The sequence below is a fragment of the Amphiura filiformis genome, unplaced genomic scaffold, assembly GCF_039555335.1.
Source record: "Amphiura filiformis unplaced genomic scaffold, Afil_fr2py scaffold_72, whole genome shotgun sequence".
Classification (NCBI taxonomy): Eukaryota; Metazoa; Echinodermata; class Ophiuroidea; order Amphilepidida; family Amphiuridae; genus Amphiura; species Amphiura filiformis.
In genome coordinates this window covers 291,021-308,126 of record NW_027305536.1, presented here as the reverse complement: position 1 = coordinate 308,126, position 17,106 = coordinate 291,021, and the positions used below count along the sequence as shown (strand labels likewise).

The 17,106-nt window shown below is 37.2% G+C and overlaps 1 protein-coding gene across 2 annotated transcripts in view; it reads left to right on the top strand.

Moving 5' to 3' along the window:
• The window catches only part of LOC140144687 (uncharacterized), a 156,042-nt gene that overhangs the window by 39,867 nt on the left and 99,069 nt on the right, over positions 1 to 17,106 (top strand). The window contains exon 2 of one of the 2 annotated variants that reach the window (XM_072166493.1): positions 1,040 to 4,322. The exons of the other annotated variant lie outside the window; for it this stretch is intronic. Coding sequence (XP_072022594.1) covers positions 1,086 to 3,446 — 2,361 coding nt within the window. The 5' untranslated portion in view covers positions 1,040 to 1,085 and the 3' untranslated portion in view covers positions 3,447 to 4,322. Of the gene's footprint in view, positions 1 to 1,039; positions 4,323 to 17,106 lie in introns of those variants that run through there. 2 annotated transcript variants of the gene reach the window in all.

The following is a 17,106-nucleotide window of genomic DNA, read 5'->3' as shown; positions in this document are numbered from 1 at the left end:
AGCGTTTTTAAAGCATACATTGTGAATTTACTGTGTTGAAATGTACAGTTTGTCTCTGATTGGCTGCTGAAGCGATCTGCTGAACACTGCCGAGTGGAAAATTTATGAATGAACTTTGTGCGCCGTACACGGTGTTAGCTCCGAGTGATATGTACCGGTACCTACAATATTTTGCGGTAAACCTATGACCTTTGACCTTTGACGAGCTTGCGTGTACAATGATGTTGCAAAGTCGGAGGCTTAGGCCAAAAAAACACAAGTTTGTTTCCTGTAGCGCGCGCATTACGTTTTTGTGACTGCGGCGTATTTTGCGCATTAGACTTTTTTTTTTTCACTTACAAAGAAAAAAAATCCAAAACTGGAAAAAACCACTACTGGCCATGCGGTAAACATTTACACATCACACAACAAATGAGCTTAGTGAAAAACTACTGGAGAAAACGTACATCACACATTTTTTTAAATACTTTTTTAATCTGCAGGTTGAAAGAGATCATAAATATTCTTGAATATGAAGAAATATGTAAATGATTTAAAAATGATATTCTTGATACTTAACCGTCCTTGAAGTAAACTTTATCAATCTAATGATATGTACTTTAAGTGTATGTAGCTGGGAAGAAAAGCCGAAGATCAATTGAAAATTTTGACCTCTCGTATTGAACATCCCCCAAAACACAAAAAAATTAGGCCTTTTGGGGAAATAAATGTATATTAATAATATGAAAGGTAACAATTTTCAATTGATCGTCGGCTTTTCATACCAGCTACAAACAATTTCAGTATAGGTTTATAAAGTTTACTCCCAGGACTGTTAAATATCAAAAATTTTAAAAATAAATTTAAATAATTTGTCATAAAATTTGTATTATATCGCGAATTTCATTAAACAAGGACATTCTGCGTATTCAGAATGCAATTCGATAGGTCTGACTCTCAGCTCCCACAAAAAATATGTGAAAACATCGTTAAACGTTAATATCCCATTCCTTAAGGTTTAATATTATTCATGTGTATTTTGTGGGTTTTTTTAATGCAGACAAATTACGTGTGTACCAATATAGAGTGACCGTCACCACAAGAGAATGGCATCAATGTTACAACCACTCAGATGTACAATCTGCAGAACAGGTTTTGTCTCTTTTGACAAACTTTCACAGCATAAACGCAGACACAGAATGAAATATAGCAAACTTAAGAAAGCAAATATTTGTGGAACTCACTACAAAGAGAAACCCTTTCAGTGTGGCCGTTGTCAGAAATGTTTTCCATCCCAATGCAAATTGAAAGCACACATCATAACTCACACCAACTGGAAACCCTATCAATGTGAATATTGTCAGAAATCGTGTGTATCCAATTTCAAACTCAAAATGCATATTAAAACTCATACCAGAAAGAAACCCTATCAATGCGACTATTGTAAGAAAGATTTTGTAGCCATGTACAAACTGAAAGCACACATCAGGACCCACAAGGAAGAAAATTCTTATCAGTGTAAGTATTGTCAAAGGCGATTTGCATATAGTGGAAATCTCAAATACCACATTAAAGCTAACACAAAAGAGAAACGCTATCAATGTGACCATTGTCAGAAATGTTTTGCATCCAATTGCAAACTGACATCACACATCAGAACTCACAAGGAAGAGAAACAGTGTGAGTATTGTCAAAAGCGATTTGTATATAGTGGAAATCTCAAATGCCACATTAAAGCTAACACCAAAGAGAAACGCTATCAATGTGACGATTGTCAGAAATGTTTTCAATCCCAATGCAAATTGAAAGCACACACCATAAGCACACATCACAAGGAAGAGAAACTGTATCAGTGTGTGCATTGTCGAGAAAGATTTGCTCATAGTACTAGCCTAACACGACATATCAAAACTCACACGATAGAGACACCATATCAGTGCGAGTGTTGTCAGAAATATTTTGATCTACAGGAAACACTTGAACTGCATATAGCTCACACCAAAGAGAAACCCTATCAGTGTGAGTATTGTCAAAATCGATTTGCTCGAAAGGCAACCCTTCAAATTCATATCAGAACTCACACCAAAGAGAAACCCTATCAGTGCGAGTATTGTCAAAATCGATTTGCTCGAAAGGCAACCCTTCAAATACATATCAGATCTCATACCAAAGAGAAACCCTATCAGTGTGAGTATTGTCAAAAACGATTTGGGCATAGGGGTAGCTTCGCACAACACTTAAAAACTCATACCAAAGAGGATTCCCACCAATGCGAGTATTGCCAGTTACATCTTGCATCCAAACACAAACTGGAATCACACATCAGAACTCACAAGGAAGAGAAATCCTATCAGTGTGAGTATTGTAACAAACAATTTTGGCATAGTACTAGGTTCAAACGGCACTTAAGAACTCATACTGTAGAGAATACCTACCAGTGCGAGTATTGCCAGAAACGTTTTGTATCCACATTTAAACTGAAAAGACACATCGGAAATAATCACAAGGAAGAGAAGCATCCCAAGGAAACGGAGAAACCTTCTTGTAAGTATTGTAAAAAACGATTTACTGATAGGTCAGGGCTCAAACGACACATGATAACTCACACCATAAGGGAGCAGTATCAGTGTGAACATTGTCAGAAATGCTTCTTAATACAGGCGAATTTGACACGCCACCTACAATCCCACATGGACAAGAATGATAAACCATACCAGTGTGAGTACTGTCCGAAATGCTTTGCAGATAGCGTTTACCTCAAGGAGCATTTAAAAAATATCCACAAGAAATCTCTCCAGTGTGAATATTGCGGGAAATGTTTTAAAGGAAATTGGAACTTGAAAGTCCATATACGAACTCACACCAAAGAGAAACCGCATCAGTGTGAGCATTGTCAGAAATGCTTTTCGCACAATATTTGTTTAAAAGAGCACATTTTAAGAATTCACACACAAGAGAAATCTTATCAATGTGAATATTGTGGAAAATCCTTTTTCAATAACGCAGAACTCACAATGCACAGAAGAATTCACACCAAAGAGAAACCATATCAGTGTCAGCATTGTGAGGAACGCTTTGCGAGAAGTAATAACCTCAAAATCCATATTAAGAGATGGCACAGCCTAGAGAAACCTTATCAATGTACGTATTGTGGGAAGATCTTCGTCGTGAAACATGCACTCACAAAACACTTAAGAACTCACACCAAAGAGAAACCCTACCAATGTATGCATTGTCAGGAATGCTTTGCAGAAATTAGTCGTTTGAATAGACACATTCTTAGAAAGCACACCGAAGAGAAACCTTATCAATGTATGCATTGTCAGGAATGCTTTGCAGAAATTAGTTCTTTGAATATACACATTCTTAGAAAGCACACCGAAGAGAAACCATATCAATGTACGTATTGTGGGAAATGCTTCCCCATGAACACAGATCTCAAAAAGCACATAAGAATTCACACATGAGTGAAACCAAAATGTGATTATTGTAAGAAATGCTTTTCAGATAACGCCAGGCTCAAGCTACACATTATGGACATTCACATCAAAGAGAAAACATATAAATGTGATCAGTGTGGAAAATGCCTCTCTGCAGAGAGGAGTTTGAAACGCCACATGATAGTGCACAGCACAGAGAAGCCATATCAGTGTGAGTATTGTCAGAAATGCTTTGCACGACGTGCTAACCTCAAATCACACATAAGACACATTCACAACAAAGAAAAACCTTCTCAATAACCATTATGATTAGACCTTTAAAAAATGAATGAATTAATTAATTAATTAACTAAAAAATTGTTTGATTCGCTAACCCGACCGACCTTTAAAATAGGCCCGACTGTAGACTTTTTCTTATTATTTTGTAAAAAAAAAATAATAATTAAAAAAAAAGTTCCAATAATCATGATAAAAAAAAAGAAAAGTAACTGCCGACCGACCTATTGCCAATCAAACAATTTTTAAGGCCTGATCACTTTACCCATTTACAACCCATCAACATACCGGTACACGCTGTTGATATGACCGAACACAGCAAACCGCAAAAGCTGCCAGCTACAATTCAGCACTGACAATTGATGTCGGGTCAAAGGCGCTGTGTGATTGGTTGCTGACCTGCAGAGTATGGCATTTTTGGTCTGGTTGACAGAACGTCATATGCAAACAAGTCTTTTTAATTCTGTCTTCAGTTACATGTATATTGTCTGATTGTTTTACATAATTGTCCAATTTTTAATAGAATTGTAAGATGTCTTTTGCAGAATGTCTGTTTTTTGGTTCATCCAAAGGAAAAATGCCTTACGACAGTGTACTAGTACGTGGTATGTGTGACAAAGGCGTAGATCCGGGGGGGTGATAAATCCTCCCAATATTTTGTCAGGGGTAGGGCTGTTGTGGGCAAGCTTTTGGCTTGGCGAAATGTCGGGAAAAGTCAATCCCGACGTCGACACGTTGTGGACAAAGACAACAAATCATATCAACCAAATTGACCAATGATCCCGACTGTCCAAATACTGTAATCGTTACAAAAGTAAAATCAAAGTGTGAAAAAATTTCGATCACCATTGAATACACGTTATGCTCGCTCATTAACATAAAATGCGCTCTAGAATAAGGCCAAAAAATGGTTTGTTTGTCCACGTCCGACCGACCGTGTACTCTGGTCCCGACCGTGTTTTTTTTTTTTTTTTTTTTAATTTGTGTTGAATGTGCTAGTATTAAACAGTGGCTAGTATAAATTTAAAGAAAGAAAATGTAAAGAAAATAAACAGTATAACATGCAGAACCATCTCAAGATCTCACGAGTTAAACCAGTAAAGTACTGTGTGTTTTGACTTAATACCAATCTTACGTGTATTACTTTGGAGTCGTCCATATCAGGGAAGCAAGTGTCATGTTGCGTTATAAAAGTTGGCCAATATAGGTGTTTTCTATGGGTCATAAATGACCTCTGGGTGGCCAACTTAATCTGCTACAGAGGGTCCCAGTATATAGGGTAATGGTTATACGGAGTCAATTTAAACATCGCTCGAATCTTATTTTGGAACCCCACAAGTATTTGCCTTTTTATAAGGATTCAGAAAAAGTATAATTTGACTATATAGCTGTGATGTATGGTGCTTGAATACCCAAAATATAAAGGTCAAATGTTGATTTCCACATGAAACATTGTAAGATGTCTCAAACTGTTCCTCTATTAAGGTGGAATACCAGGGATTACAGCATCTCAGTAACCATATATCACAGCAACTTCATACTATCATCAGCTAGGAAGCATATGACAAGAAGTACTTTCCCATATTTTTTTGCATATTAATTAGCTAATTTGCATATTTAATTAGCGTTAATGACATATTTTTTGAAAAATTGATCAATTTCCCCATAGCTTCCCACATTGCACACACGTCAGTCGAATTGGGCGGTGTTGGTTGGTTTGCCCTCCAAGTTATAGCATCGTTCACTTTGTGTTGAACATTGTATGTGGGCCTCACATAAATAACATAAAATCATGCAGATGCAGGACCTCTATTAATATAGTACGTTGAAGGGACCCTTGGACTAGGTTGGATTTTGATTTGAGGTGCATGTGTTGGGTTCATAATGGCATTTTAATAGAATGATATACGGCACGATTTAGGATTAGAATTTTACACACAGCGACACATTTGTATAGACGAATCCAAATCCACACATTCCTACACCTGACTAGCAGCCTTTAGTTGGGTAGCCGCAACGCACTGAATGGTCTATTGTTCTATTGTGTCCGATTTGAGCGCTGACATATTGGAAAATGTTGCCAATCAATATTCATGAGAGTGTACATTCAACGTCCAATTTTCGAAATTGGGTGACTTGTGCTTTGCAGGTGTAAAATACATCTGACTGGGCGTTTTAAATACGTAACGCATAAAGCCATTGCCATCATCGAATGGCTGCCTATAGTGCTGTTAGTGTTAGGCCTATGTGTGTGTGTGTGGGGGGGCTGTGTTTAGTTTCTATAATAATAATTATTATAAAAGGCCTACATTTATTTGTCATTCATTTCTTTTCCTTTCTCTGTACTTGCTAAAGTATCACTCCCTCTTCTTATCTCCCTTTACTTCTCCATCCCCTCCGTCCCCTCTCATTCCTATCATTTTCCTTACCTTTCTATTTATTTACGTCTATTTATTTATTTCTCTTTATTTCTTCCTCTTTCGCTCTTCCTCCAGTCCCCGCTCATTCTTCATATCCCTCCTCCACCCTCATCCCCTCCCAAGACCTCTCACAGAAGAGCTGCCCCCTTCAGTACGCCACTGATTATGGTATTCCCCTTCTTAAAATAAAATAAAATAAAATCTCAATTAGCAAAACAACTTTTATATAGGCCTATACCGGTATACTTATTATATGTTACATGTATACGTAGCTCCCGGGACGTAGCTATTTAATACCATTATTGTACTATTGACATGCAGACACATGGCAGCCTTGATGCGTAATCATTCAGCAAGCGCATTCAATTTATTTAAATGAAGCACCTAATGTCAGTGGGGTGACAACGAAATATGCATTAGCGGCTAATGTGTGCCTTTTGTGCTTACGGCTACTCAATCACACCCTTGGGTTTATGTATAACAATAGGTACTTTTCGTTCCATTAAGCGCTTTCACGCGACTTTCATTTGATCACTTATTGACAGTAGCCTGCTAGGCAAAGCGTTAATACACTGTCGGGTCAGCTTACTGATTTAATGGCGGAAGTCCTTTGTCCCAAACAAAAGGTACCTTTCGATGAATAGCTTGTCAGATTTCAAATCGGCACAAGGTTTCAATGCGTTACGTAATTTATTTCCTCTCCATCTTATAATAGCTCCATGGGTAGCCGCTAGCCGTCGGCTACAATGCACTCAAAATGTGAAATGATTCGGCCTTGGCGGAAATTTTAAACTGCATTCCATCACCCGTTTTACACCCTCCGTGAAAACACAATGTAGACAAAAGAATGATCAAAGTTTACAAGCGTCTACAATGTCTATTCGCTGTTGAAGTGACATAATAATCGGATTAACTACACGCGGTATCTATGCATTGATGTACTTGCGAACAAAAGGACTATATGTATGAATAGATGCGACGGGATTACCTGAGGAATCATCTCCATTATTATTATTAGTTATTATTCTATTAACCCTCGTCGTCCTTGCATCTTCTCTAGCATCTTCTAGGCGGCTTTTATTTGCACAATTGGACGTTCAAAACACCAGGTTGGTGCTAGCGGCTACCCAAAGATGTCCGACCAAATCCTGACCATGACTTGGCTCGTTGGATTCGTCTATATGCACAGTAGCTTCACCGTTGGAGGGCAGCATCCTCTCTGTTTTCCGCTCTGTTTATAAATAGAGCAGATTTTTCTTATCCTAAATCGTGCCATTCGCTACTTGCACGCTTCCGCCATTATGCACTATGTGCGGGGAGAGCCTCGAACTGGCAGCATACATAGTGGATACGCATCATGTGCCTCGGGAATGACCCCCTTTTTCAAACCGGCTTGTACCCAATGACCCCCTTTTTTGTGTTATGGTCCCACCTATTACCCAATGACCCCCTTTAAAAAAATCCATGTACTCAATGACCCCCTTTTTCTATTTCCTGCTATACCCAATGACCCCCCTTTTAATTCCCAAATTGAGGTGGTATTTGTGTTCTCCTCCAGAAATAATGAGATTTTTCACATTTCCAAGGTGGCCAAGTTGTTTTACGCAGTTTGGCACTTATTTATGTGTACTTAATGATACTCTTTTGGCAATCCTGTACTCAATGACTCCCATTTTACTTTTTGTTACCCCAATGACCATCCTTTTTTCAAAGTTTCATACCGAATGACCCCATTTTTATTCAGGTTGTGTACTGAATGACCCCATATTTTTGTATTGTACATTTGACCTGAATGCCCCCTACTTTTAACATGGCCGAGGCACATCTCTGCCATTTCAGATAGGGAGTGCCCCCCAGGATGAGAGCACCTCAGATCTATCGAATTGCATTCTGAATACGAAGCATGTATTTCTGATATCAAATAATTTTCATTTTTTGAAAATCATACTATAATACAAATTTTATGACAGATTATAAAAATTTGATATTTTTCAAATTTTTTGATATATAACAGTCCTCGAAGTAAATTATATAAATCTAATGATATATTCTTAAAGTGTATGTAGCAGGAAGGAAAAGCCGACGGTCAATTGAAAATTTTTACCTTTCATATTGAAGATATGGATTTTTTTCCCAAAAAGACCTAATTTTGTTGGTGTTTTGGGAAAAAACGTCCATATCTTCTATACGAAAGGTCAAAATTTTCAATTGATCGTCGGCTTTTCATCCCACCTACATACACTTTAAGTATAAATCATCAGATTTATAAAGTTTACTTCAAGTACTGTTAAATATCAAAAATATCAATTTTAATGATTTGGCATAAAATGTGTATTAAATTGCGAATTTCAAAAAATCTAAATTATTTGATATCAGAATGACATTCTTCGTATTCAGAATGTCCCAAAATAAATACTGTCCAAACGTTCATACCCCAGCCCTTAACACTAGACAAAAAGGCAGCTTTGCACTACAGACCTTTGGTTCAGACCACGCACACAGAATTAGAATATTTTGTTGCTCTCCGACGTAAGTAGCACAAATGCAGGCGTGTATAAGCATGCACAATACGAATTCCAAAACAATCTAACGTAACGTTATCTGAGTGTTGACAAAATATTTGGCATGTATTTATAAACAGGGAAGCGGGGCGGGGCGTGTTCGCCCTTGGAGCTGGTTAGCCCACCCTTGTTTCTCAGCACTATATACGGCCATCGGGGAATTTGATGATGGCAAAATTAGGTGACATATAGGCCATTATAAACTTCTCATATTAGCTACGCGACATATAGGGACGTGTTCATGAAACTATTAGCCAAAACAAAAAAATACACCAAAACGTATTTTTTTCTTGCATAATAATGTTGTATTATCATTGATACATAAATGTGCCTATACAGATGGTTTTAATGGAAATCAGTATTGGAAGCATATGGGATTTGTCAAAGATTTAATGCAGTTATAAACTCCTTATTACTTAGCTGGGGGGTTTTCAACCCCCCGAGCTAGGTACTGTTTTGCTATCGGATCTTTACCTAGCTGGGGGGTTTTCAACCCCCCGAGCTAGGTACTGTTTTGCTATCCGATCTTTCTTCTTCTTCTTTCTGGCAATAAATTTCAAAATGCTTCTCCTCCTACATGTTACACCCTACAATTACGTAACTTGCACATATGTATCGACTATGTCCAGTGCCCATAGGGTCTAAAAAGAATTGGGGTCAAAGATCATTAAAGGGGCATTTCTGGTATTTAACCAAATATTTAACTCAAAATGCTTCTTCTGCCACATATTAAATAGCACAATGACGTAATTTGCATATATGCATCGGCTATACCACACGCCTATAACTTGTACACAGAATTGGGGTCAAAGGTCATTAAGGGGTAAAATCTTACAATTGCATTATCTGGACATCTGTAAGGGTATGGGGCTCAAACTCGGTTACAATAAATCTCATGACCAGGGGAACATTTTGCGGGGGTCAGGTCAAAGGTCATGCAGAGGTCAAACTTTCTTCTTTCTGGCAATAGATTTCAAAATGATTCTCCTCCATGTTACACCCTACAATTACGTAACTTGCACATATGTATCGGATATATCCAGTGCCCATAGGGTCTAAACAGAATTGGGGTCAAAGGTCATTAAGGGGGTATTTCTGGTATTTAACCAAATACCTTCAAAATGCCACATATTATACAGTACAATGATGTCATTTGCATATATGCATCGGCTATTATCACACGCCTATAACTTGCATACAGAATTGGGGTCAAAGGTCATTAAAGGGGTAAAATCTTACAATTGCATTATCTGGACATCTGTAAGGAGTATGGGGCTCAAACTCAGTGACAACAAATCACATGACCAGTGGAACATTTTGCAGGGGTCAGGTCAAAGGTCATGCAGAGGTCAAATTTTAGAAATGCATTTCCTGGACATCTGTAAGGGGTACGGGGCTCAAATTTGGTGACAACAAACTTCACGATCAGGGGAACATTTTGGAATACTTTGCAGGGGTCAGGTCAAAGGTTATCTGTGGTCAAATCTTATAATTTCATTTTCTGGATATCTGTAAGGGTATGGGGCTCAAACTCAGGGACAACAAATCTCATCAGGGCAAAGGTCATCCAGAGGTCAAATCTTAGAAATGAATTTTTTGGACATCTGTAAGGAGTACGGGATTCAAACTCGGTGACAACAAACCTCATGACCAGGGGAACATTTTTGGAACATTTTGCAGGGGTCAGATACCTCCACAACACCAACACGCCCGGCTAGGTTTGTGGTCTATGACCACCATTTGCCACTAGTTCTTTCTTTCTTCTTTCTGGCAATAAATTTGAAAATGCTTCTCCTCCTACATGTTACACTCTACAATTACGTAACTTGCACATATGTATTGGCTATATCCAGCGCCCATAGGTTCTAAACAGAATTGGGGTAAATGGTCATTAAGGGGGCATTTCCTGTATTTAACCAAATACCTTCAAAATGCTTCTTCTGCAACATATAATATAGTACAATGACGTCATTTGCATATGGCCCATTTCACGGTTAGGCGCCACTTTTGGTGAAAAAAACTTGAAATTTTCAAAATGGATTAAATTTCATTTAATTGGGGTTTTATTTTCCACATAAGACCAGATTTTCATAAAAATATCATTTCCCAGCTTAAATCTCTCTACTTCTTGAAGAAAATTATAATTTATTATCTCATGTTATGTAATTTTTTAACAAATTTGATAAATATTGAGTAGTGAATATTTATACTTTTACTGTCCAATACATATATAATAGATATTTAAAATAAACAAGTATATGTCATAGGCTCTCTTCTAACCAAATTTGGGCAAATTTTGTTGTGTAATGACAAATTTATGGCCACTAACATGTAATTTTTGTGGTAAAAAAGGGAAATTGACATGAAAAGGTTTACTCAACAATTTTAATAATCAATGAATGACTCTGATATTTCACAGCTTTGATGGTCATAATATGGGTAATGTTCACAAATAATATCAGCCAGTTTGAAAGCACAGGTCAAATTCAAGATTCTTATGTTTGTGCAATTTTGGATGTGACAGATGTCAATGTGAACGGAAACCACACATTGTAAAGCAGAGTATGTTTCAGAAAATAATGATTCAAAGAGTTTTCACACACTCAGTAAATTAAATGGGATATATTGAAACATATTAACCTGTGTTAGTGTTCATTTTAAAACATTGTTTACAATTTATAGAGGTGGATGTGACATTTTTAATTGTGAACAGAATATTTCATTATTATAAACAGTTTGCTTGTCAAAATATAAGCTTTAAAGCACTTCTAACACATATATTTTGATAGATTCTATTGAATTGAGCAATGCTAAAATGTTTTTCCTGACCCTTTATATTTTTGCCAAGCAAAATGTTTATAATACTGAAATATTCCGTTCACAATTGAAAATGTCACATCCGCTTCTGTAAATTGTATACAAAACTGTCCCCTAAAAGACAACAACAAAGCCATGAAATAATCATATGTGACATGTATGAAATAATAAACCTATTTTAGAAAGTCAAATATCATGTTGTTTAAGTATTTTGGCCTAAAAACTACTAATTTTGAGGATGTGACATGTGAACGGAAATTGAAGCTTTTTGAATCTCCTGTCACAATTAAAGAAGACATGCTGAATTAAAAACTTATTGTGCCTTTTGATCCCCCACAAACTTGTAATGAAATAACTTCAAACTGGCATCCTAGTCCCATACCTGTCTTAGTTCTTTGAAGAAACTATTTTGGATGTGACATGTACCATGGATGTGACACATGTGAACGGAAACTTTGAAATGACATCTGCAAGCTAAGTTGATGAAGGAGTTTTCATTAAATGGTGTCATTAGATAGCTCATAGCAGGAGATTTTTAAAAATCAAGGAGAACAAATTCTGCCACTTATTTGTTAATAAATTATACTATTTGGAAAATTAATCGGATGTGACAAAATTGTGAACGGAATTTGTTGGCAAAAATTCAAAATATCGCTGTATCTACGTATTAAGAGCAACAAGTGTAATTTGTTCAACAAATAGTAACAAGACTCTGAACTTTACTAAAACACACTAGTTTGCCATTCATGTAAAGTATTAGTCGAACTATTCCACATTGAATAAGGTACATAGATGTGAACGGAAAATGTCACATCCGAATTCAGAAATTTAAATGGTTCTCATGCTAGTTTAAATGACAACTACTACTTTGTTCATGTATGGCTGTATAGTGCAACTTGTTCATTACATAAAAACAACAAAAGCAGCTGGTAGGCTCAACATAGTTAAAAGTGGCAGCATTGGAAAATAAATGTCTGTTTTTAGGTTGCTAGTAAAATGTGGTTTTTGACCACTTCTGACCCCTGTGCGCCCTGAAAGATAAAAGCAGAAAGGCCGATTAAGCTAGTGGAGGTAGGCTATACAGAGACAATGAAAAATCACCAACAGTCAATTCTGTAACCCCATTATTTTTTACACACCAGGCCAGATACGTTGAAAATCAAAAAGTGGCGCCTAACCGTGAAATGGGCCATATATGCATCGGCTATACCCCACGCCTAGAACTTGCATACAGAATTGGGGTCAAAGGTCATTAAAGGGGCAAAATCTTACAATTGCATTATCTGGACATCTGTAAGGGGTATGGGGCTCAAACTCGGTGACAACAAATCTCATAACCAGGGGAACAATTTGCACGGGTCAGGTCAAAGGTCATGCAGAGGTCAAATTTTAGAAATTAATTTCCTGGACATCTGTAAGGGGTACGGGGCTCAGACTTGGTGACAACAAACTTAATGATCAGGGGGACATTTTGGAACACTTTGAAGGAGTCAGGTCAAAGGTTATCTGGGGTCAAATTTTATAATTTCATTTTCTGGATATCTGTAAGGGTTATGGGGCCCAAACTCTGTGGCAACATATCTCATGATCAGGGGAACATTTTGCAGGGGTCAGGTCAAAGGTCATGCAGAGGTTAAATCTTATAAATGTATTTTCTGGATATCTGTAAGGGGTACGGGGCTCAAACTTGGTGACAACAAACTTGATGACCAGGGGAACATATTTGGAACATTTTGCAGGGGTCAGATCAAAGGTCATCTGGGGTCAAATATCAAAATTGCATTTTCTGGACATCTGTAAGGAATAGGGGACTCAAACTCGGTGACAACAAACCTCATGACCAGGGGAACATTTTTGGAACATTTTGCAGGGGTCAGATACCTCCACAACACCAACACGCCCCAGCTAGGTTTGTGGTCTATGACCACCATTTGCCACTAGTTCGATTTGTATTTTGCATACCCTGAAGAAAATACAAAAATGTGCACAAGGGGCACGTTCGCCCTTTTGAGGATCGGGCATGTTCTCCCTATATCTTCCCCGGGCGGACTTTCCCCAAACTGGAGGGCGGACCTGCCCCATCAGCATATTGTGCAAAATATTTATAATTATAACATTAAACATGGTAAAACTGAAATGTCCTAATCCATGATCTCCACGAAGTTGTAAACATGATACGTTTAAGCTCACTTTGAACCCCTCCATTTTACCCTGACCCGACCCCTGCAACAAATTTAGTGACTCCCCAGAAGAGAATTAATGACCTGTATACTCCTGCTAAATAGGCTGCAGAAAAATATAGGGTGAACACTCCCCGCTCTCCCCTACAAATTGTACAGACTCGCGATTGACAGAGCACCATGGCGTCACATGTGCTGGTATTAAATAACTTTTTGTTTTTGTTTTGCCTAATCGGTTCGGATCAAAATTAAAAGGGGACATTATTTGACAAGGAAATAAACATTTTGTGAAAAGAGATACATTTTTTTGTAAATGTTACATCGTGGCTTTAACAAATAATTGAGATAGTATTAAAAACACTGCCATAATAAATGAAATAATTGCAAATATGTAGTAAGACATCGCAGGGGATATATCTTCAATCAGATTCCCGCCAAGTAAACTGCCTACTCCTCTTCCTACTCCAAATGTTAATGTTGACATTAAAGACTGCAGAGTGGCTTGGTACTGGCTTTCTACAGCATTTCCGAGGAACGCTCCTTGCGACTGTGTGAAAATAGCGGTGGCGATCTCTGAAAACAAAAACAAAACAAATACAGAGTTGATCCGGAGAAAGTCATTCAAGTAGGGTTTTCGGATGGGTATTCACATAGAAATGCTATTTTTTATTTTATGCATTTAAACTACAACCAGAGACCAGAGGAGGCTTAAAGGCATTCCTACAATGCACTATGATTGGGAAATTTGATCAATATAACCTAATTTTAAAGGCAAAGTCCCCATTGCCACACACACAAAATGATAATTTTAAAACTGCAGCCAACGAGCTAATAGTTGAGACTTAGGACTGATATTTGATTTTCTTACAGGAAACATTCATATTGTCGCACTGTATTAATTTTATTCCTAAGTCTCGATGTTTCGAATGTTAAATAATAGGATGAAAACACCAGATATTTGCACACAATCCAATGCAAGGTATGATCAACTGTACCACATGTGTACAAAAGCCAGACATACAAGGTCAGAAACCCCATTGGGTTGTGGGAATGTCTTTAAACATCCTCTGACCAGAGACGTAATTCGCAAGCCAGTCGATGTATAAGGTCAAGCCGGTAACTTCCTATCTTTCATATTTGTACAAAAGCCATTAAATTGTTACGATCCGTGTTTTTCAACGCCGATATATGAAGAGTTTGTTTCCAAAAGGCGCTAAATCCAATAGCTGCCTTGTGTCATATTTTATGGCATATTTTAAGGGCTGGGGTATGAACGTTTGGACAGTATTTATTTTGGGACATTAGAGCACATCAGACATATCGAATTGCATTCGGAATACAAAGAATGTCATTCTGATATCAAATAATTTGGATTTTTTGAAATTCGCAATTTAATACACATGTTATGGCAAATCATTAAAAATTGATATTTTTGATATTTAACAGTACTTGAAGTAAACTTTATAAATCTGATGATTTATACTTATGAGTATGTAGGTGGGATGAAAAGCCGACGATCAATTGAAAATTTTGACCTTTCGTATTGAAGATATGGATTTGGATTTTTTCCCAAAACACCAAAAAAAATTAGGTCTTTTTGGGAAAAAAATCCATATCTACAATATGAAAGGTCAAAATTTTCAATTGACCGTCGGCTTTTCCTCCCTGCTACATACACTGTAAGAATATATCATTAGATTTATATAATTTACTTCGAGGACTGTAATATATCAAAAATTTGAAAAATATCAAATTTTTATGATTTGTCATAAAATTTATATTAAATTGTGATTTAAAAAATGAAAATTATTTGATATCAGAAAGACATGCTTCGTATTCAGAATGCAATTCGATAGGTCTGAGGTGCTCTCATGTCCCACAAAAAAATACTGTCGAAACGCAATAAACGCTCATTTTGGATCCCTTAAGATTTTAAAATTTTAAATGACATTTAACCATTGGAATGGACATGTTAATAACTCTAACTTATTTTCTGTCGATTTTCAAAATCATTTTGTCCCCTAAAATTCACCAATGCAAAGTTTTAAAATGGCTGCCATTGGATTTAGCGCCTTTTGGAACAAAAAATATTATTTTCTTTTATACTTATTGTTTTTTTCTTCGCACGTGGGCATGGTAGTGAGGCAGATATGTGACATAGATTGGATGAGATGTTCACTTTTGGCAGAAATCATGAAAATGGGTATATAGGGGGTTTAAGATGTGCTGATTTCAAAAAGCTACGGATACAAATAATCCGAGCAGCCGTTTGGCGGCCATCTTGGAATTCAAAATGGCCGCCATTTGAATATATAGTATGTTAAATTTCTCCGCTTGTGAAGGTCACAGGTTGCTAAAATCAGTGGCAATACCCATATTTGTATTGCAAAGGACCCATAAAAAGTACTTTTAAACATGAGAACTGTTACCTTAAGGGACCAGCTTGGATTTCAAAATGGCCGCCATTTAAACATAGAATGCTGAATATCTTGGCCTGTGAAAATCACAGGATGCTAAAAATGGTGGCAATGCCCATATTTGTAATGTCAAGGGTCCAATAAAAATTATTTTAAACATGAGAGCTGACCTTTAAGGGATCAGCTTGGATTTCAAAATGGCCGCCATTCAAACATAGTATATTGAATATCATGGCCTGTGAAGACCACAGGATGCTAAAATTGGTGGTAATACCCATATTTGTAATGTCAAGAGTCCCATATATATTATTATTCATGATAACTGCTGCCGTGATTATTTAAAATGTGACTCCGTTAGTATTATATGAAGCAGCACGTAACAAAACAATCAGCAGTGCTGTTTCTTCTTTGACGCAGCTCACTATATTCAACACAGTGAAGCAATGCAAAGCCGAGAGTCACTTTGTACGCCATACTGTGGAACGTGAAACACTTCTGCCTATGTACTTGGGTCTTCTAATTCACAAAAATCGAGAAATCGTGGTCTCATCGAAGTTCTTTTTGATACGGGCATTTCTGCCGCGTGTTGCAAGGTCATAGACATTATTTGTGATCATAATGAGGTTGTTTATCCAACATATAATGAGCGATAATTTGTATACCACTGGCAACCTGGACAACATAGATCACAACCCATCGTCAACTTCAGCATGTGCTGCATTCCATGGTACCACACTGTCTCTCACCCAGCATTTGTATTCAGATTGGTACTCCACTCCAGGACAATAGAATAGTTCTAGATAATGCAGCCATTCCTAAATCCAAACACATAAAGCCATTGCCTGAGACCTACACTTTCATACCTCCACAAGGCCTGCTTAATACCATGCCACAAACCCCTAAAATGTATTCAGTTGTGTGAATCACCAATACTCATTTCAGATGAAATGCAAACTAAGTGGATGACCAGCTTGGTCAGCTAGTCGCTATAGTTTACAGGATTCAGTTCCTCAACC